We start from the raw sequence: 22,262 nt of genomic DNA, 5'->3' as shown, positions 1-22,262 counted from the left end.
GCTCTACGTAAGACCCTCCTGAAGTATAATGACATCATTTGGGGATTCAATAATTGCACCCAGTTTGCAGTCATCTGCAAACTTGGTCAGCCATAGCCCCTTAGTTTTGGCCTAGACTTGTGAGAAGTATATACCAAACAGTAGGGAGCCCAGCAATGAACTTTGTGGCATCCCACTAGTGACAGGTCTGCTGGTTGATGTGGAGTCAACTACTTTGATAGTGTGTGACTGGTTTGTGAGCCAGCTGGCAACCCATCTTATAACAAAGGGGTTTACATTCAGTTTGCCAAGTTTATCGGTAATGCCTGAGTGTGTGATTGTGTCAAAGGCCTTTGCTAAGTCAAGGTATGCTGTGTGCACAGATCTGTCCTCATCAGTGGCCCTGGTCACATTTTCGAAGAAATCCACCAGGTTTAACAGCTGGGATCTGCCCTTAACAAAGCCGAATTGGGTCAGATCCAGGGTTTGGCGGTCGCCTATGTCTTTATTTATAAGGTCATGATGATAACGTTTCATGGCCTAGCAGATGAGGCTGGTCAGACTTATGGGTCTATTATTCTCTGGGTCTGTTGCTGAGCCACCTTTGTGGAGGGGAATAACTGTTGCTGTTCACCATTCCACAGGAAAAAAGCTGGTGGGTAGGCTATGATTGAACAGGGTACTTAATGGTGATGCTAGTTCATGTTTTAATTTGTTTAGAAGACAGCCTGGGATGCCATCTGGTCCCATAGAGGCTGTGTTTTCTTGTCTTAGACAAGGGTTTAATGACCTGCACTTTAGATATGTAGGGTAGGGGGGAAGTTGAGTACAAGGTTTGTGATAAGTTTAGAGGGGACAGGGGAGTGAAATTTTCACCAAATCTGTCCGCTAGCAGGTTTGCTATCACTGCGGGATCAGTGTGTGTGATGCTGTTAGTCAGTAGTTTGGCACTTGCTTGGGTCCTACCTTTTAGGCTACATATGTAGCTGTATAAGGTCTTATGGTTATCCTTGGATGTGTTTGCTAAGTTTTTCTCAAAGTTAACCTTAGAGGATTTGACATGCTGTCTTATTAGCCTGTTGAAGCTTAGGAGGGTGCTTTTCCATTGCTGGGGCCTCGCCTTAGTTTTCTTAGACAGCAACTTTTTGCGTTTGTTGTAAAATTTGTTGATGCTGGATGTCCACTAGGGTGACTTGTAACCTGGGGGTCTGGCTTTGATTCTCTCTGGAGCAGCCAAGTTTAAACACTTATACACATGAGCATACAGGGCTTCAGTGTAAGCTTTGGTGTAGTTACCACTTCCAGCTGGTGGTGGGGCTTGGAATGCATTTATTACTTCCCCTAGGAGAGTATAATTTGCCTTGGTGAAGTTTTTTAGTCTGACTTCGCCCCTTGTGAGTTCTGGTGTTAGTGCCAGTTCGAAGGTGACTGATCTGTGGTCAGATTTAACTAATGAGGGTCCAAATGTTGTGGTGGTGCATCTGTTTGTCATGTTAGTGGACCAGCTCTCACATGCTTGTTCCTCTTGCTGGGGATTGAGCAATTTGTACCAGGGCATTTGAGTTAACAAAATAAAGGAACTTTTGCACAGGTGAGTTAGGGTTACAGTAGGTTTCTCAGTTGATGGTGGGATAATTGAAATCCCCCATAAATAAAGCGTTTGGCAATATTTGGATTGACTCTTGTATGGTCAAGTAGGCCTAGTGTGCATCGTGATTCATGGAGGGAGATCTACAACTATGACTTGAATGGGGGTCTTATCCACAGTAATCTGAACTTGGAGTAACTCCATGGAGCTGCTCACTTTAACTAGTCGGGAGGTGAATTTATCCCTAATATAGATAGAAATACAGCCTCTTCTGGTTCTCACATAGGTTCATAGGTTCATAGGTTCATACTAGGCTATCTGCCCGAGGGCATTTACAAGCCTAGCCCATCGTTTTGTGGCTTACGCCACCCCTTTAGTATGGGGAACTATACCCATTATTTTTCTGTGCCTCTGTCGAGCAGTGACACTGAGGTAATCCCTGGGGTATATCTGCGATCTCCCATCCATTGGTCAAGATTTCTCTTGAACAAGGCCAGCGAGGTGCTCTGCCTCACATGTACCGGGATTTTGTTCCACAGCATAGGGAGTCTTTGGGTGATGAATCTATCCCTCCAGCACATCCTATTAATAGCCGTGTCAAGGTTTAAGTCTCCGCCCTTGTGGCTCTGATGGATCTAGATTTTTGAGGTGAAGCATATTCATCAAATCTGGGTTTGACATGGCCTTGTATGTTAGGCAAAGGTCACCTCTGAGCAAGCGGTGCGACTGAATAGAGCTGGAGTTCTTTCAGTCGGGCAGCATAGGACAGATTTTTGAGACCCTTTATCCTTTTGGTGAGGAACTTTTGTGGCCTCTCCAGCTGCTGCAAGTGTCGGGTCAGATACATTCCGAATGGGGCATTGTACTCAATCATTGGTCTGATGAGTGATGAGTAAAGGGAGACTATGACCTCCCTTGATCTAGATGAGAATCCCTTCATGATAAGGTGGGCAATGTAGAAGGTCTTCCTAACTACTTTAGCTACATGGGTGTCGAATGACAGACTACTATCAACCTGGGTCCCCAGGTCCCTGATAACTTCTTCTGTGCTCAGTGGATTGCCACCTATTTGGTAGCTAGGGGTAACCTTGTTTTTCCCGAAGGGTATGACTATGCATTTTTTGGCATTTAACTTTAGGCCGTGGCTCTGGCACCAGTTATCCGTTTCTGTGAGACCCTTCTGAAGGATATCTGTGTCAGATGTGTTTTCTACTATGGCGCCCAGTTTGCAGTCATCTGCAAACTTTGTCAGCCATAACCCTCCTGTGTTTGCTTGTACTTCGGAAAAGTAGATGCCAAACAGTCTGAAGGTGGGGAAGGCATTGTAGCCTTGCAAGGCCAGGGTACTCTCTGAAGCCTTGAACCAGATTTCTGTGACTGCACAGACATCTCCATCTTCTAGTAATAGAAGTGCTTCCACGGTGTGCAGTTTTTGGTTTAAGCTCCTAGTGTTTAACAGCATAACCCTTATATTGTTATGACTGGCAATTTTCACATCGGCAATTTTGTTTTACAGACCTTGCCAAAAAAGGCACAAAGGAAGAGGCAAGAGTCTCTGCCAGCAGCCAAAAGCCTATTGGTGTCAGGTGCAAACTGTCTCTGGCAAAGCAGCAAGGTTTGTCAACCATGTCATCCCAAGCTGACAGAAACTGGATCCCCTTTGAATGACACCAAAAACTAAACCAATTACTGAAAGCAATCATTGTTTTGTTTACACTGTGGCATCATTCTAGGAAAGGGTAATATGCTGCTCAAGGCTAGTGACATACCTGTCTGGGACATATACTCAGAGAGCTCAATCATGTCCCTCTTCATATAGTCCAGTGAAGTATGTCTCAGGTTGTTTACTCCAACATGAGCTATGATGGAGTCGTAATGGTACTTGTTGCTGAGAGACCTGAGTGCATGAGTGATCTGACGAATCCTGGCACCAGACAGGCAGCTGACCGTGACTTTCTCCTTATCTAAACTGGTGAGGGAGACATCTGTGTGCCTTACTATAAAATCTCCAATGACAAGAAAATGTGTTTTTTGATTGTTAGCCTTAAGGGCTTGGTAGGTGAGACACTGGTGTTGCTGTGTGTCTTGGGTGCTGTGGGAACTGTGTTAGCTGAAACAGTCTTGTGTTTTGGAGGTCTCTGGTGTTTTGGAAAGTTTTTTTTACAGAACCTCTGCATATGCAAATTTATGTGTTGGATGCATACTATATGTATGAGTACTGGTACTGTCTGCCTGAGTAGTGGTAGGTGTGTTGACAACCTCTTCTGAGTTACTGTCTTTAGTGCGAGAGAGCAGACATTCAAGATTCTTGGTGTAGATACAGCTCTTGCACTATTAGTACAGGGTTGTCATTGTACATGAGGCTGTTGCTACACTGTCTCAGGAGACCCATGTTGACCAGGCTGGCAAGAAAAACAAGGGTAGTCCAACTGTCCATAATGCTAGGTTTAAAGAAGGGTGCTATCAGGACTGATTTAGGAGGTGCTCTGTAGATGGGTATTTCTGACGGGTTTTTGGCTGGTGGTTTAATAGGTCACAGCTCACTAGCAATACTTCTTAGACTGGAAATGTACTAAAGATGAGGACTACACTAACGTACAACACTTGCATCTAAGAGAAAATTTGTTGAAATTATCTGTCTGGCTATGGCGCACAACTGGGCACCAGTGTGTGGTGCTGAGTGACTTGCAAACAAGCAGAAACCTGCTCAAATGCAGGGCTTAAATACTAGAAGCTAAAAACTTTAAAAAATAAATAAATAAATAAATAAATAAAATGAACCTGTGAGGGTGCTTACCCTAAGCCCTAGACCAATCACTCTTCACCAGACAGGTTCCAATCAGCACACTTCTCTCACAAGGGTGCAGAAGGACCCCTTCCAATCAAACATGGCTTGGAAAAACGTGCTTAGAATACAACAGCCACTACAAACAGACCTAGATGCAGCAAACCTGTATCTGGACTATGCTACAGCTACTAGCAACACTAATTTAGACGGGGAAACACTAAACTATTTTTCCATACTGTTGAGTTTGTGAATGGTGTTCCTGTTAAAAGGCTAGAGGTAGATGTCAGTCCAAGTTACTTTAAAGTAATCTTAAGATAAGAGCATCGTTTGCATGTATGCAGGATGTAAATACTTTTATCGGGGAACTGAAGTGGTATTAAGTCATGAATGGGCTTTTGGTAATTTGTTCAGATCACTTATAGGGTGGAAAGAGGGAGAGGAGGAATATCTGGGATTTTTGAACTACACTATTTGTTACCATTGTCAGTTTCTCAACTATGGGCCTTTCTAACTTTTGCAAATTTTCTAGTACATTTCTCCGTTGACTGTATACTTCTTTGTTGCAGGTAAGCATACTTGGTGTTGGCACCTTTTATCAATATACATATGTATCTATATATATATATATATATATATATATATATATATATATATGTGTGTGTGTATATATATATGTGTGTGTATATATATATATATATATATATATATATATATATACACACACACACATATATATATATATATATATATATATATATATATATATATATATGGGTTTACTTTGTATTATCGAAATTTCACTTACCCAAAAATCAGATGCATGAGACGCCTTCGCTAAAAACTTTACTAACACCCACATCACCTCAGTTTTACTCCAGGAAAGTAACCACTTGGCCACCACGAAAAAATAAATGAAATGAAGCAAATCAAACCCACCCAAGTGGGGGCTTTGCCCCACACATCCCCACTAACTAAATATACCAAAGATCGCACTATAGTAGACAAGAGGGCAAAGTTTACCATGGTGGCCAAGTGGTTAATTTCCCGGATAATACAAGAGGATGATCTTGTAGTCACTAATATAGAAAAGCTTATTTGTAACACATACGTTGGCAGCCCTTAGGAAAGTCTTACCACAATGTGGACCAAAACTGTTATAGTTTTATCACAAAAAATTAAAAATTAGCGGATATTTTGTGAGGTGACTTGATGGAAATAAATATGCATAGCTTATGTACATCTATGATGCTCCAAAAACATGTATTTAGACACGCACATAGTATAATGATACCCAGATTATCTAAAAATGTTTTTATAGAAAGTCTTACAATTAGATGAAGGTAGTATTCTACTTTTATCTTCTTTCTGTATGCAGTATACGGTATTACATTTGGGTCCAGTCTTCCCGCTAAAGTTCGGAGGTTATATTATTTCCGACGCCTTCATGATGACATTTCAAGAAAGCTCCAAGCTTTTCAGCCACGAAGAATACCAAGGTCTCGAGCCCAGCATGAAGATAAATGTTTCAAAGTTCCAGCGGGAAATAGTACATAAAAAATTAGTTTTTTGCACATATGGCATTGCCTCGAGACTCTTTTTGCACTGAAAAAGACGGGAAAGCTTTGCATACACAGCACGAAGCAACAACAACCTGCCAAACAAATGCTTCACTATACCACCAACCAAATATCTTTTTAACCATCCGGTTAATCCCCATCCAAAGCATACAGGTATTAAATCACCCAAGTCAACACAAATGTTGTTTTCTTTCAGCTTTTCCTGGTTAAGAGTCGCCACAGTGGAACTCCGGTCAGCTAATGATTGGCAGTCGATTTTTTATGGTGCCGAGGTGCAATCCCGATGCCCAACCTTCAATGAAGGCACGCCCATTCACACATGTCTTTCAAATGCCACTCGACCGCGGGGAGGACATGCAGACTCCACACAGAAGGCGCTCCAGCCAAGAATCAAACGAGAGAAACTCTTGCTGTGAGGCGACAATGCTACCGCTGCACCACCGCGGCTTACCCAAGTCAACACAAATATCACTAAAATAATCACCAAAGCGCAACAGCATCAAATCAGAGCCTACCAACAAATGTCCCAACACCCCAGGACCGACAACATTTCTATACCATTATTTCAGTCACATTTCTACTCGCATCCACGGGGCAGACATATAACCGCAAGCATAGCAAGTCTGTAACTAAACACCGGATTTATCAAACAAGCCTCCCATACATCTAGCAAACAACCATTAAATCATCCAGAAAATAAATACTGCAATTCCATCTAAAGAAAAACTATCAACCACTATAAAAGCTAAAATCAAAGAACACAAATATGCTACCTTATGATAAGCACCACAACAAAATTATCCGGAAGTATAAACAACTGTGTTAGAAGGTTCATTGAATCTGTGGAATTCAAACTAGCAGATAGAAACACATTTGACCTTAATCATACAGTAAAGGAAATAAAAAAATCCAAACAGACATCTATTCAACAAACCAAAAAACACAACTATATAGTTAACTAAACAACATTATATTAAGTATAATACCAAAAGCTCACATGGATGTCCGGTTTCACTTCCTGACTAAACGAGTTAAGTGTAAATATGTTTATTTATTACAAATTCATCTTTTGATTTTCTTCTTAGGGTCAAATGTTTTCCAAGTGTTATCAGAATTTCTTTTAAGACTAGGGCTGGCCCACTCCATTTCATCAATCTTGTCCAGAATGTTATTGGTTTTTATATATGTAATTGCAGTGTCCAGGTCTTCAAATGTTTTGGAACCATCTTGATAGAATATTTTCAGCCTTGCAGGAAAAAGCAAATGGGTTTTTATTTTATTCTTTTTTAGTTCTCCGACTAAAGGCAAGAATATCTTCCTTTTTGATAATACTGAAGAAGAATAGTCGTTATCAAAGCGTAAAATATTGTACTTTAGTTTGATTGGGGATTTTGCCCATGCAGTCTTTAATACCATTTCCTTATCATGCGCTGACAGGAACTTTACAATAACAGATTTAGTTGAATTACTCTTGGTATTTTAAGATGTTACCATAGATCTATGGGCTCTTTCAATACCATATGAAAGAGCCTCCGGGAGTTCTAGGACTTCAGGCAACCAGAAAGATAGAAATTTCTCCATATTATTTCCCTCTATATTATCCAGTAAACCAAAGATTCTCACATTATTCCTACGAGACCTATTCTCAAGGTCATCAGTCTTTGTCTGACGAAAATAATTTTGTTTTAATAGGAATTCAACATTATGCTCACTCTCCTGCTGTTCATATCATTTAATGCAGATTATATTCCAGAAATCTGTTTTTTTTTGTTGCAATAAATCTTCATGAAAAATGTCTATTTGGTGAGTATACTTTTTTTAAAATTATCCATTTTTATGTCTATTTTGCCTATTTTAGCATTTAGTTCTTGAATAGTAGTTAGTAAAGATTGTAGTTCTCTTTTTATAGTTGTCTCTTGATGAGAAGATTTAGTGAAGCTCGTCCTGTTCTTCTGCTGTAGAACTTCCAAGTGTAATATTAACAGGAAAAATTAAAATCTACTTAAAAGTTTTTATATATTACCCTAATATATATTATAAAGAATTAATTAAAATAAAAAATACTATTATTAGGGAAGTTTTTATCAATATTCCCTGTCAATAAAGTTCTGAAGAGACAGAGCTGATAAGAAAAGCTGCTACTCTGTGCTCATCTTGGCCACCCCCCCCCCCCAAGCAACTGTTTTTGATAATAACTCTAGAGCACAAAAACTTTTAGCATAATGACTCAGGCAACAGAAATTAGAAAGGGCTGTCACCAAGCTTAGGGAGCCTATAACAAGTAAGATACCAAGGGATCCTGCAGAAGTATTAGAAATATTTCAGAAATTCTATGAAAAGTCTGTATAAAGCAGAGAAATATGGAAATCAAGAAAAGGCACAATGGAAATGTTTAATAAAGAATTAAATATACCAAGGTTAGAGGTAGAGGAGCCTCAATTATTAGAATAGGAAGAGATGAGATAAAAAGCATAATGTCTAACAAATCTACAAGAAAGTCCCAGGGAAGAGATGATATTCCTGTGGAAGTTTGGAAGCTAGGAGGGGCAAAAACTGATAAAGATCTGGAAGGTTTTGTTTAAAAGTATTTTACCAGGAGGAGAAGTACCAACATCCTGGAAGAAAGTGGTGATAGCTGTGATACTTAAAGAGGGTAACGATCCATCAGATCCAGCTTCATACAGGCCCATTTCAATACTAAACCATGACTATAAAGTCTTTATATCTATAATGGCTAAAAATTTGGCAAAAGTGATGCCAAAATTGATAGACATGGATCAATGAGTTTTTCTGGAGGGAAGACAAACATTTGACAGCATTAACAGAATATTGATGATCCAGAGGGAAGCAGAATGTAAGAAAATACCACTGTTGTTGGTGGGTCTTGATGCAGAGAAAGCATTTGACAGAGTAAGCTGGGACTTTATGAGCAGAGCAATGGAAGCATTTGCATTCCCTGATATAATTATAAGGTTGACAGGAGAATATATGAGGGATCGGAGGCGAAAATTAAAGTCGGTGAGGTCCTCTCTGATAATCTCTGCTTGAGCAGAGGAACCAGATAGGGGTGTCCTCTCTCCCTTTTGTTATTTGCATTATGTTTAGAACCATTGGCAAAGAAAATAAGGGACTCAGAAATTCAAGGATATAATCGGTATGGTAGTCAAGAAAAACTGGCTGTATTTGCAGATGACATTATTTTGTACCTGACAAAACCAGAAGGGGACATTACAGTGCTGTGGAACATACTTAGACAGTTTCAAACCTTCTCGGGATTTAAAATTAATGAAGCTAAAACAAAGGCAACAGCGGTAAATTATTTACCCACATATGAATTGGTTCAGCAATATCCATACTTACAGGGAAATTATAAAATGAAGCATTTAGGAGAATGGATTAAAAACGATTTCAGTGTGGCAGATAAGAATATGTGGGAAGAGACTAAACAAAAGATAATACAAAAACTGAGAAAATGGAAGCTCTGTTATATGGATATTGATAATAAGATAAAAGAGGTTAAACTGTTTGTAGTGCCTTTAGTCTTATACACAGGTCAGGCATATTTTTATCAACCAGAGGAGAAGATGAGGACAGTGATTAATAAAGAGCTGAAGGATTTTATCTGGGAGGGGAAGACAGCAAGAGTGAAGTAGGATTAGCTCATTCTTCCAATAGAACAGGACGGATTGGAATTAACTGATTTGAAGGGGAATTTTAGAGCAGCACAGTTAAAGCCACTAGAAATAGCACAAGCAGAAAAGTATAATTCAAAGTGTAAAGAGATGATGATGATAATGATGAAACGGGGGAAGCTCAAGAAACAACGAGAGACTGAGATTTTGTATGCAGACCTTTAAGGACAATAACAATAATCATACAGAATGTTATACTCATAAAGTAACTGAAAGTATTCTAAGAACTAAGCCAACACAGGAATGGAGAAAGGAGATTCTGCCAATAGAGATGACTGCAACTAGGGATACAGACAATAGGCAAGAGGGGGATGGACTTTATTGGAGAAAACTGGTGAAGGAACCAAAGTATTAGGAGCAAATAACTAGAAAGGGAAAGGTAACATAATGGGAAGACATCAAGAACATATTTGGACTGCAGGTCAGATATTGCCTTCCCTATCAAGGACTGGTATCAAAGTATAGTAAAAGAAAGAAAGGGGGGGGGGGTTCTAAATGAAAGACTAGCACTGATAAGAGTTTTTAGTAGAATCTAGAATGGAAGTTGCCATTAAGAAAGGAATAATTAGTAGAGCATATAAAATATTGCATGATAACTATAAGAATCAATCAAATGAGGTTAGAAAGAATTGGGAAGAGCAACTGGATAAGCAATTCACAAAGAAACAATGGGGGATATATGAATGTCTCCCAAATATGCAACAAAGTGCAGAAGATTTAGGATCTTTGCTTGGAAGTGTTTACATGGTATTTTTATATCCCAAGTAGGCTCCAAAGAATTTTTTCCTTGGGTAGACAGCAAATGGAGGTGTGATGGGGAAGAAAGAGGTACCTGGGAACATATTTTCTGGGAGTGGAACGATTTGGCAGACTTTAAAGATTCCCTGCACACTGCTCTGTCAGAGATGCTGAGTGAGCAAATTGGTATAACTAAGGAAATGATTTTTGTGAGCTATGATACAGAATCGGAATTGCCTAGACATAGTAAGGCATTACTGAGTCTAATTATGATGGCTGTCAAAAAAGCAATTACTAGAAAATGGAAATCAAAGTCTAAACCAACTTTACTAGAAATAGCGAAGATAGTACCAGAGATAAAACAACATGGACTGGGATCTTTAGAAAAGGGTAGGAGGAAATTACATAGGAAAAATGCGAAGTGTGGATTCAATACATGCAGAGGAGGAACAATGTTTAAAAGAAGACAGGATTTGAATGAGCTATGTAATGGGTGATTGACAGTGACTGGATATATTATAAGTGATGTATAATGTTTGCAGCTACAGTTGTGTCGGCATGGTTTGTAATGTATAATGTTTGCAACTGAGATTGTGACGATATGGTTTATTTTCATTTAAATAAACAGAAGCTTGACTATGTCATACATGGTAATTTAATAAAGATATTTTTGTTTAAAACAAAAAAAGAAGTACATACAATAAAAAATAAATAAAAAACAAGTATCTAGACATAGAAACCCGCACTCTGTCAAGAGATCAAGTACTGCTGAAATTATACTACTTTCACTATACACAGGAAATATACTGGAATAAATACTAAAAGGAAAACTCTAAGCTAATAGTTTTTTTACAATTTTTTTAAGAGGATGATAGCATTTGATGCACATGCATCTTAAATGCTTATGTAGCTAATGGTAAAAATTAAATAGAGGTGTCACATTTGGTATTTACTGTGTAACAGTATAGGACGGACACCTGCATGTAAGCAATTGACGTCTTAGGACTGCTACATGGCACTAGTTCTGTAGTAGAGAAAGGTCACATTAGAGAAGTTGTCCTTCCAGAAGGTAGCTACTATAGTGCAGGAGGCACTATTGGAGGGAAATGAAGAAAAGAGACAAGGACAAGTAAAAATTGGAACAGTAGTCTCTACAGAAAGGAACATACATGGCAGTATACAATACACTTAATAAACTAAAAGCATAGTTTGCATAAACATTCATTTGGTTAATAACATAGAATATAAGATTAGTACGTACTAAACAGTCAAGTAACAGGTGCAATAGTATCGCCATGCTATAAATATATATATAACCACTACAAACCCCCCCCCACACACACACACACACACACACACACACACACATATATATATATATATATATATATATATATATATATATGTATGTATGTATATATATCTACAGAAACTACATGGTGCCCACGAGAGATAAGCAAGACCTGCTACCCAGAAGGCTGCAATTGGTGGGTTTTTTAGATATATGCCAATTGCTAAACACAAATGAGAGTAGAAGGAGCAACCATTTACATATGTTTATTTATGAATTTATTGCCTAAGTTGTAAGAACTGCAGGTGAGATGGGTCAAGGATAGATTTATGCAGAATAAACTTGCAAGCCCTTATTCCTCTGAAAACACAAACAGTACCTTACATGATCCTTTCCTGAAACAAATCAGCTACAAGAACACAAAATCCTTTATTATCTTTGAATTGTACCCTAGAAGTGGGTACTTGGCATGAATCCTCCACCTATTTTGGATGTCACAGAGGTAGAGGCAAGCATGAAAGGAAATTTCAAGCTGCAGCTATATTCAGCTGAAAACAGCTTTTGGTGTGACATTTTCCTCTGCAACAATCTTCAGTGAGTCAGGCAGAATCATATGCAGAAAAAAATATTAAAACATTTTTACATACTACCTGTCTACCTGTCTCGGTACAGTGTGCATTTTAAGCTGACAAACGTTCCTGAGAGGCACTTTGAAGCTAGAAGAGGAGGCAAGCGTTATGCCATTTCTCTTCTATAATATGAAGACAAAGAAAGTTGTAAGTAAATAACTTAGTCATGACCTACACTAATGATGTATCATCAGCAGATTTTTGTAGTGTTAGTGTAAAATGTCCCTTGGCTTGGTGGAAGTTCATATATTAAAGACACTGATGGAGTATGTCTCAAAGAACACTAGACACCCAAGGGGTTATTACCGAACTTGTTGGAAATTGTACCTGGTATGCTTCTTCAACATGTTCTCAACTTGCACTATTCCCTGCATTCTGTACAGGAACCACTTGTCAATGGCAGTCAGTTGGTAAATATCATCCACAGAAACGCCACTCTGCAATGCCTGTCAATTTAAAAAACAAAACAATGCAGAATTATTACTTACTTTGTAAGTCAATTATATAATACAGTAGGCTAGTACTTCATCTCTATTCATACGTTACAGAATGTCAGCCTTCTGAATCACTGCCTTACCATCTGCAACTATTAATACATATACATGCAGAGGAGGAACAATGTTTAAAAGAAGACAGGATTTGAATGAGCTATGTAATATATATAGGCTGATTAGTAGCTATAATAATACATGCTTAGTGTGAGTTGCAGTGTTTTAAACATTCCTAAACTCATTAAAATACATGGATACTTTTTCCTTATTTTGGTGTTTCTACTCATCTGAACACCTGCAAATCTGTCGTTAGTTAATACTATGTTTGTCTCTCATGATGTCTTGAATCATTGTGGATACATGAGGACAGGCTGTAACAAGGAATAAAAATGTTTAAATGTACCAGATGAAAAAATTATTACTTCATATCTTTTAAGGACAGAGAGAGATTTCTGTTTTTTTTCCTACCATTATTTTCTAGGATGTCAGAGTTATGCTATACGTGGCTTAAAAACACTAAAACAAATTACAACAGAAAACCAAAGTGTGTTGCTCTTTTCATTAGCACTGTGCTGTACTGCTGTTGCATTGTTCACTACAACTACACAAAGCCAGATTTCAAGCCATAAGTTATCATTGCATGTCTGCTGTTTAGAGGCATACTAATATTATTATTCACGTGTGATAAATATATTTTTTACACACTTGCTCCTAAAAAGTATACTTCCCTGTCTCATTGGATTTATTCAGAAAAATAAAAGGCGAAAAGCAAAGATTCTACATGACTTTTTAACACGTTACACCTTCTTTAAATGTGTCCTTTACAATGACTGGCCACAAGTAAACGTGTACTGGTGCATCCTCAGTTTAGGTAACAAAGAAAGAGTGATGAAAACACTCCCAAACCTAAAAAGTTTGGCAAAGCACGATACATGACTGATAGTAACTTAATACTGTATGACCATTCTCCATTTCTTCTTCCCACAATATTACTGTAACTGCCACAAGAAGCCAAAAGTCCCCCACCATCCTGTAATATAGTTCTTCCCCGATATGTAATCACTCCATTACTCTATCACCCTCTAAGAAAAGCATAACAGTTCTTGACTTTTAGTTTTAACTTGCCCCTTTCAGTATATTAAAATATGCCACCTTATTTCTAAATACCATTCCTTCTGAAAACTACTATATGATGCCATTTTACTTCAAGTCAAATGTGGCTGTATATACAGCCAGATCTCATGCAGTACAAGGATAAAGCTCTGATTATGGTCCCTGCAATCTGAGATTAATTATCTGCTTGGGTGCTTGATGGAACTATCAAAAGAGGATGGTCATACCCATCCTGTGGAGAAGAATGGGATAGACCTAGCCATGTTCTGCCACCTACCTCTGGTGAAGGTGCAGCAATGCAAACACAGAACCACAGTGGCCAGTATTCAGCTCACCAAGCCACAGTTTGGTGGCAGACTTCACCATAAGTACAAGGAAGCACACCTGCACAGGAAAGCATTGTTGCCCTCTGTGGTAATGTAGATAGCTCGTCCTCTGCCCAGGCACAGGGTTAGAGGCATCATAAATGCCCTCATAGTCAGGATAATGGTAAAGAAACAAATACTTTTTATGTTTGCTGAATGATCACATATGCACTTTTGAGAGGCCTCCAGTACATGGGAAAGAATGACCTCAAGTCCAGTAGGGTTGGCTTGATGGCTGGCAGGCACAGGGGCAAAAGCACCTAGAAACAAATGTGATGACCCCTGTCTTTTAATTCCATATCCCTGCTTTGCTTTGATGTGTATATACTGATGGCTCAAAGCCTTTATTCTGAAAATAATTGCTAAAAATACAAATTTAGACAAATACTGGTTTTAAGAGTCACAGTCATTTTGATCAGTCATTTCTTTCCAATTAATTCATGCTTAACTTGTTTTAAAAATTTCTTAAAGTGTAATAATTTCCCAGTATTTTAATTTTAACACTTTTACACTTTCCTGCTTATGTTTTAATGAGTTTAAAACACTGCTTCCCTGTCCCTTGAAGTCAGTTATTGCAAGTCATGCACTGTTTACATACCATATACTCAGAGGGACTGGTTAGGTGACATTTAATTTTGACAGTTGTGGCACATAAACAGCTGTAGTACCTTTCTGTCTTGCATATATATTGTTTTTAGTTGTCACTGCATAGATAACATTTTTATTTACTAATTCCGTCTCCATGTGCTTTGTTTAGGTCTAGTTTGTACAGTTCTTTTTCAATATAATCTAATTTAATTTCAGTATCTGGACTGGATGTTATTAGCACACCCTTTCTGGAGCCAAACTAAACTTTTATAAATTACACCTATAATCTGTTGTGTTTGTGAATAAGTTTTAGAATCTAAACACAATTTATCGATTTGTATGTCTTTACTCCTAACTTATCTTATGATCCTATAAAACAGTTTCCTATTATGCGTAATATGTTTATATAAATTTTCTTCAAAAAGATATTGTCTTCCTCCAAGTTTAATTTGTCTGTTTAGTTTGTTTTAGTAAACTAGTAATTTGGTATATTTGGCTGTGTGTACATCATGTATATGTTTTTACATTGGCAAGACAAATTGTGCTTTAAAGGATCGCATTAGCGAGCAGATGCATGATATCAGAAGGTGTGATAAAAATAATACATTATATAGACATCAACTCAATGCTGGTATTAATCATACATTTGAATTTTTAGTGATACAACTTTTTCATGGGAAGATTAGAGGTGGAGATGTTAAAACTAAAACCAAGTGTCTGGAACTTAAATCAATTCTAGAATTACAGACAGAAAAAAGATATGGGGTTAAACGATTTTGTACCTTTAAAACCTGTTCTCGGGTCACGTGGGTTAAACCACTGAATTTGAAACATTGCATAGCAGCAGTTCTGTGATTGCTACTTTATGGGTCTGAAGAAGTGACAGGTTGTTTGGCGTGAAAGCTCTTACCTTTTACTATATTTATTTTCTTACGTTTTGAATAAATGTTGTATTTGTTACATTCTGCTTTGGTGGATGATCCTTCTACTATTTTAACTCACTGTCAAACTTCATATGACACATTGAGAAAAATCTATATTTTGTAAAGATAGAGTGAGAGATTTAAAACAAGCAAGGTTAACAAAATATGAATATTAAAGAAGCGCAGGGCAGTGTAAAGAGCATATAGATATACAACATGATGACTTGAAAGCTATGCATATGTCAATGCTGCAAACATATAAGAAGTAAAGAAACCCAGGTATTATGCGGATACTGCACAGGTAATTCTCTCACACAAAGATATAAGTGCAAGTAAAAGGGAAGAACAGAGGGTGCAAATCACAAAGTGTAAAACTAGTAACAAAATGGCCTTAAGGAATTAGTCAGAGGAGCAGACCCCACTACACATCACTGTATTGAAGATGAAGGATGTCCTTCTGTTTCAAGCACTACAGAACCTCTTTCCTCAGAGCGTCACTACCATCCACTGTGACAGCACAACTCTGATACAGTACGTCAACAAACAGGGGAAATCCAGTCATATTCCCTATGACATGAGGCTATAACATTACTGGAATAGGCTATGCTACCGCACTGCCTTTTAATGGGAATGTATATGCCTGGACAAGTCAACTCTCTAGCAAACAAGTTCAGGTGATATTTCCTGAGGCATCAAGAGTGGTCCATCAGTCAGTCTGTGGCAGATGCCATCTTCTTCCAAAGGGGAAAGCCTTGCTGTGACCCCTTTGCTTCCCTAACCAACACCAAATGCAGCAGCTACTACTCCTTCATTTCCTCACAGGAAACCACTGTCAAATGCAACAGCTACTTGCCCTTCATTCCCCACAGGTACAGACTTCCTAAGATATTGTAGATCAGCAGTGGCCTCTGGGTCGTCTCTATGTTCTTCTTCCATTTCGCTGTATAATGAAATTTCTAAAGAAAGACAAATAGCACAAGGCAAGAGTCATTTTCACAGCCCATACTGGCCTAGACAAGTATGGCTTCCTCTGCTGTGTCATCATCTTCTAGAGAAACCTTTCGTCCTCCAACCCTTGAACGGTCGCCAACCTCTTCTGTCCAGCAAGCTTCATCACTACCCTCATGGCTTCTCCAATTCCACAGATGGCTAGGGACTCTGCTAACCCTACCAGGGTGGCCCAGATTCTCACAACTGCTCAAAAGCCCTCTACAAGAAAAGCTTACAGAAATAAATGGTCAAAATGTTTACTATGAGAAACTAACCAAGGTCTCACTACAATTGCCTGTAATTTCTGGAAGACATTTTTGATCAAAGTTCCTGCTATTCCTCTATAAAAAGGCATCTAGCAGCCATATCTACCTTTCACCAGGGCCATCACTCACCTTTGCTAGCTTCTTTAAAAATTTGTAAGACCTTCTTAAGAGGCGAAATCATTTTTAAACCAACTCAGACAACTTGTTACCCCCTTCAAATCTGAACTTTATGTTAGAGAAATGAATGCTGAATTCCTATGAACCAGAAGATAAAGCTGACCTTAAATTTCCTAACCTGGTAGACGGTCTTTCTAGCAGTGGTTACATCAGCCAGAGGGGTGCCAAAACTTCAGGCCCTTTTTTTTTACATTTCATAAAGACTTGAGTGTCTCTAAGCGCTAATACTACTTTCATGCCCAAAGTTGTTATTGTTTGTCTTTTCGGCTTTTTCCTGGTAAACAGTCGCCACAGCGGAACTCTGGTCCGCTAATGATTGGCAGTAGATTTTTTACGAAACGCCGAGGTGCCAGCTTGATGCCCAACCTTCAACAAAGGCAGACCCATTTACGGAGGACATACAGACTCCACACAGAAGGCACTCCCAAGCCACGCCGAGAATCGAACGGGAGAACCTCGTGCTGTGAGGTAAAAATGCTACCGCCGTACACACAGAGATTAACCTTAACCAGTCTGTTAGCCTACCAGTATTTTCCACAGTATTTTAACATCAGGGAATATTTGTTAAACTGTCCGGATGCACACTGTCAACTAAGGTTCTATCTTGAAAGAACTAAAGATATAAAAAATGGAGACCAGCTTTCTGTATCCTTTGCTAAAGGCATTGCATCTCAGAAAGTGTCCAAAATAATTGTATCCATGTAGCTTGCAGACTGTATTACTTTCTGCTTAAAGGACCACTACGGGCAAACAATGACAAAACATATATTTTTTATCTTGCCATGATTTACTGCACTTCCCAAAGCTGCCTTCAGAAAAATAAGTACTCATTCCTAATTTTATTTTTTTTTACTCTTGTCTGCCCTCATGGGGGCAGACATTGTGATTCCTTTGGAAAGCTAAATCTGTCTCAATGCACAGACTGTGCGCACAAATAGCCCTACCATTTGTTGTCAGACTAGACTTCCATTCACTTAGAATGGACCACCTGAAAAAAATGCCAAGTTTGAGAGTCTGCAGCTCATGTGTCATTGACTGGTATGTGCTGAGTTTTACAAATGTTGTTCCTATTGATGTACTACACATTCTTTGAAAGAAACTTGCAAAAGTGTCAACAAATTACTGAGATAAAAAAGACTTTTCACAAGGAGCAGTTTTGCAAGTTTCAATTCCTGGCCAAGTTACTCCTCCCATCTCCCCTCCTTCAGTGGGCTACAGTCTCACATTTCCGGCTTGGGTAGATTCAACTATTTTGTCAGCTTTGCATGACAATAGACATCAAAAAAATCACAGCCTGGTGTGCCACTAAAACTGTTCCCTTATATGTCTCTTCACCTCTGAATAGCATTTCCCCAGGAATAAAAAAAAAAGCACACATCAGTCCAGAGTTTGGGCCAATCTATCCATTTCTTATTGTGCACAGTAAAACGTTCAGTTTATAATGCATTCTGGCTGCTGACATGGTTATCTTTACATGGTTCTCTTATAGCATAACATGAATTTATGGTATTCAATGCCAAGCTTTGCAACAGTTCTCTTTCTTAACAATGACCTTCCAAGCCTCTGATGTGACCCAGTACTTTGTCAATATACTGTAAATACATAGATTAATACAAATATTTGTGCACATATGACACGTACAATAATACACACATACCATCATTAAAACAAGATAAATACAATATAAATCATATCAATATAGTTATGATTTCTAGTTTATGACCCTGTTTGTCTAAGGAAACTTCTTTTTGAATTTATATTCAAGCAGTTGTATATTTGTTGTATATTATCTTGTTTAATTGTTTCTCTATTCTAACCACTGTGTATGCTGCATTAGTTGTAAAACTCTGATTTTACTCCTTTTATATTTTCCATGCTCTTTGTACAAAATAGCTATGTTTGTATAATTTATTTTTATTATTTTTTATAATTGTTTACTATGTATCTGGAGCTTTTCTCCCCCAGCCTCCGCTGAAAACGGTCATCTTGTGTCCAGTCGGACTAACCTGGTAAACAAATGGAAAATAAATAAAATATACTAAGAAAATCAATCAATATACCAATAAAAATCCAAAACTTAAGAAAAAAAAAAAACACAGAAGGAAGGAAAATGTTTCCTTGATGCTGTCATGAAAATCCCACTCACTTATTCAGATATTATGGGCAAATACATATATATATATATATATATATATATATATATATATATATATATATATATATATTATAACATATATAATATATTAGGCAAAACAACACACCCAACACACTAGTCATAGGTGACTCTATAGTCAGGCACACTGATGTCCCACTTACTAGGCTAAACAAGGAGAAGGTTACCGTCAGCTGCCTGTCGGATGCCAGGATCTGCCACATAACCCATGCACTCAGGTCATTCCACAACCAAGTACAAATATGACTCTGTCATTGTTCATGTTGGTGTGAATGACCTGAGACTACATGAAAAGAGACATGGAAGAGCTCTCCGATCTTGTAGCCCAGGGAGGTATGACCCTAGCCCTGAGTAGCATTCTGCCATCGCCCAGAATTATATTGCAGTACAAGGACAAAATGATTGACTTCAACAATTGGCTAAGCTTCTGGTGTCATTCTAAGGGGATCCAGTATCTGTCTGCCTGGGACAACATGGTCAACAGACCATGATGCTTTGCCAGAGATGGCCTGCACCTGTCGCCCATGGGATTCCGGATACTGGCTAAGGCTCTTGCCGCCCCTATAGTGCCTTTTTTAGACAAGTTTCAAATGTAACAGGAACAGGCAAGCAAAAACTGAGGGTAATGCTACTCAATGCTAGACGTCTAAATCTCAAAATGCACTCACTCAAGGCACTCCTTAAAATGGAGAACATTGATACCTGTGCAGTGACTGAGACTTGGTTCAAGGCTCCAAAGAGCACCCCTGCACTACCAGGCTATAACTCATACCACACTTTTCGGCCACGTAACCTGGACCGGAACACCAAAGGTGGAGGTGTGCCCATATTCATTAAGGATAGCCACACCTCCAGGCTAGTTGCTCAGCATAATGCATCCGAGGTTATCCAAGTGCAACTAACTCTGGGCAAAACTGCAATCCAAATTGTAGCCTGCTACAGATCCCCCATCATGCCCCAGGATTCCCACCCCTCTTTTCTTGACATACTGGCAAATATTAGGGTTCAAACACCCTAATAATGGGAGATTTCAACTACTCCACCATTAAATGGGAAAACTACTCATGTACCAACTCCTTGGCTCAACGCTTTCTGGAATTCATAAATTCCAGTGCCCTGGATCAACTTATCCACACCCCCACCAAGGGCAACAATATCCTAGACCTAGTCATTACCAACATGAGTGACCAGTGTTCCACACCTGAAGTCAACTCCTTGTTGGTCAGATCCGACCATAAGCTAATCACCCTAGATATCCACATCCCACCCCACCCCACATTAAGGAAACCATGGTAAAACATTTCTCCACAGCCAACTTCATGCTTCTTAAGACAGAAGTGGTGAACGTCATGACACCCATGCAGACGGCCAATACAGTTATGACTGCTGAATCCTACACAAATGCACTCTATAAGCACTTACACGAGTGCATGGATCGTGCTATCCCAAACAGAACCAAGAAGCTATCCTCCAAAAAAAGGAAGCCAATCTGGTGGTCCCCTGCCATAAACAAACTGTACAACAGAAGGAAGAAACTGTTGCAAAAGAGAGTAAAATTCCATGAGTGGTGGAGCTTCCTGGTCAGCCTCAGTAAGCCACTGAGATCCCTTATAAGAGCATCCAAAGCTAGCTAAGAAAATAAAATTGCCACTGATTCTACGGACAACCACAAAGCATTCTATACCTATGTCAAGAATCTCAATAGCAACACTCAGATCTGATCTGAGTTGCAGCACAACTGCATGAAAACTACAGAACCAACTGATATTGCCAACATTCTGGCAGATAGGTTCAGTGCTAACTTTACCACCCTCTTACACCCTAAAGGGCCCATATCTATACAGGAAGAATGTAGAGTCCCTGTAATCACAACTACACAGGTAAAAGCTGCACTCTATAAAGCTAAAAACACAGCATCCATGGGACTGGACAACATCCCAGGCTGCGTTTTACACGAACTTCAGAACGAACTGGCTCCCCACCTAAGCACCATGTTCAATCATAGCCTCACATCAGGCTTTGTGCCCACTGAATGGCACACAGCAACAGTTATCCCACTCCACAAAGGGGGAGCCACCACTGATCCCAGGAACTATCGTCCTATTAGCCTGCTGAGTTTGGTCTGCAAGGTCTTGGAACATATAGGTTCATAGGTAGGTACTAGGCTATCAGCCTTGGGGCCTATACAATCCCAGCCAAAAAGGTACCCTGGCTTTTACCACCCAAGAAAATTATTTTCCTGTGCCACTGTCGAGCAGAGCCACAGAGGTGATCCCCGGGGTGAATTTCCTATTTCCCATCCAATCATCAAGATTTTTCTTGAAGAGTGCTAATGAAGAGCTTTGTTTGATATAGATAGGTAGTTTATTCCAGAGTATGGGAAGTCTCTGGGACAGGAATCTATCCCTCCGGTATGTTCTGTTTATTGTGGTGACAAGGTTTAAGTCCCTGGAGCATGTAGCTCGGAGGGATTGGGATTTCTTTAAGTGGAGCATGTCCAAAAGCTCTGGGTTTGACATAGCTTTGTATGTTAGGCAGAGATGGAAGTTTTTTGAGACGGTCTGCATAGGGCATCTGTTTGAGGCCGGTAATCCTCTTTGTGAGGTATTTCTGTGGCCTTTCCAGTTGTTGTAGATGTCTTGTGAGGTACATACCAAAAGGGGCGTTGTACTCTATAATGGGTCTAATGAGCGATCAGTAGAGGGGAACAATGACCTCTTTTTTTCTGGATGAGAAACCTTTTGTGACGAGGCGTGCCACGTAGAGGGATTTCCTGACTACTATGGCGATGTGATTATCAGAAGAGAGAATACTGTCCACCTGTGTCCCAAGGTCTCTTATTACACTTTGGGTGTAAAGTATACTACCGCCTATGTTGTAGTTCATGGGTACAG

At 39.1% G+C, this 22,262-nt stretch overlaps 1 protein-coding gene across 1 annotated transcript in view; it reads right to left on the bottom strand.

The window, feature by feature from the left end:
* Nucleotides 1–22,262, bottom strand: part of CPS1 (carbamoyl-phosphate synthase 1) — a 531,928-nt gene that overhangs the window by 228,705 nt on the left and 280,961 nt on the right. Inside the window, exon 21 of the mRNA XM_044075706.1 lies at nucleotides 12,610–12,728. Within this exon, the coding sequence (XP_043931641.1) occupies nucleotides 12,610–12,728 (119 nt within the window). The remainder of the gene's footprint in view (nucleotides 1–12,609; nucleotides 12,729–22,262) is intronic.

Source organism: Protopterus annectens, chromosome 6.part1 (assembly GCF_019279795.1).
Source record: "Protopterus annectens isolate FY-2018-M chromosome 6.part1, PAN1.0, whole genome shotgun sequence".
Taxonomy (NCBI): domain Eukaryota; kingdom Metazoa; phylum Chordata; order Ceratodontiformes; family Protopteridae; genus Protopterus; species Protopterus annectens.
The sequence above is the reverse complement of the archived record's forward strand: the minus strand, read 5'-3'. Positions and strand labels throughout refer to the sequence as shown.